The 1,394-nt window shown below is 45.6% G+C and overlaps 1 protein-coding gene and 1 pseudogene across 1 annotated transcript in view; both read left to right on the top strand.

Moving 5' to 3' along the window:
* LOC119582092 (rhodopsin-like) overlaps positions 1-994 on the top strand; it is a 1,894-nt gene extending 900 nt beyond the window's left edge. The window contains exons 2-3 of the mRNA XM_037930339.1: positions 75-94; positions 137-994. Coding sequence (XP_037786267.1) covers positions 75-94; positions 137-994 — 878 coding nt within the window. The remainder of the gene's footprint in view (positions 1-74; positions 95-136) is intronic.
* Positions 1-1,394, top strand: part of LOC119581647 — a 5,528-nt pseudogene that overhangs the window by 344 nt on the left and 3,790 nt on the right.

Genomic DNA, 1,394 nt, shown 5'->3' with positions numbered 1-1,394 from the left:
GTGTGTTCCTTTATAGTCTATATGCATATCAATCAATTTTTAGTTTTTTTTCTATTTTCTGGTGTACTTTACAGATTGCATGGACAAATATATGGTAATGACTAACTCATAATCTAAATTGTAAATTCCATTGCAGATGTCGTCGTGGAATAGTCCAGCCCAGGACACTGTCCTTCCTACCACTAACCCTTATGGGAATTATACAGTGGTAGACACAGTGCCAGAAAGTATGCTCCATATGGTACATTCTCACTGGTATCAATTCCCTCCCATGAATCCTCTCTGGTATGGTCTTCTCGGCTTCTGGATGACTGTCATGGGAACACTGTCTGTAGCTGGTAACTTTGTTGTCATCTGGGTATTCATGAATACCAAGAGTCTGCGAACACCTGCCAACCTCTTAGTTGTCAACTTAGCCATCTCCGATTTTTTCATGATGGTCACCATGACTCCTCCTCTTCTGGTCAACGCTTATTGGGGAACGTGGGTTCTCGGAGCATTCTTCTGTGAGATCTATGCCTTCTTCGGTTCTTTCTTCGGCTGTGTGTCCATCTGGTCCATGGTCTTCATCACTGCTGACCGATACAACGTCATCGTCAAGGGAGTATCTGCTGAACCTCTCACATCTGGTGGAGCCATGATGAGGATTGCTGGCACTTGGCTTTTCACTCTTGCCTGGTGCCTTCCTCCTTTCTTCGGATGGAACCGATATGTACCTGAAGGTAACATGCTTGCATGTGGTACTGATTACCTGACGGAGACTGAACTCTCCAGGAGTTATCTGTACGTCTACTCTGTGTGGGTATATCTCTTCCCTCTTGCCTATATCATCTACAGCTACACTTTCATCGTTAAGGCTGTTGCTGCTCACGAGAAGGGAATGCGAGAACAAGCCAAGAGAAAATGGGGGTCAAACCCCGAAGGGGTGAGGAAACCAGAAAGGGCCCCCTTTCTGAAATGCCGTTTTGTGCAAAGGGGCTCTCAGGAAATGTGACTTGTGGTTTTGTTTTGGGATGGACCCCCTACTTTTTGTCCCTCAAAATGGGGAGGGCATGTTCAACAAACCCCCTTCAAATCCCCTTTTTTCCCCTTGGGGCTGTTTTCGCCAAGGCCAACGGTTACAACCCCAAACGTGTACGCCAACAACCACCCCAATAACCCAGTGCCCTTGAGAAGAAAAAGCCCTTTCCTTGCTTTTGCTACAAGGGCGGGGATGGATTTCTGACGCTGGATTTTATGCTTTCGCGAGGGGTTGAGAAGGGCCGAATTTTGCAAAGGAACCATTGTTATTTTCTGAAATCAAAGCCTTGTTCTCAATCCCTTGATATTGACTTGGAATAAAAACTCCCAGCATCCAACCCTCGACTTTAATAGTAACCTGTTTTGTTTTGTTT

This window comes from Penaeus monodon, chromosome 15 (assembly GCF_015228065.2).
Source record: "Penaeus monodon isolate SGIC_2016 chromosome 15, NSTDA_Pmon_1, whole genome shotgun sequence".
Classification (NCBI taxonomy): Eukaryota; Metazoa; Arthropoda; class Malacostraca; order Decapoda; family Penaeidae; genus Penaeus; species Penaeus monodon.
This window is presented reverse-complemented; position numbering and strand designations above follow the sequence as displayed.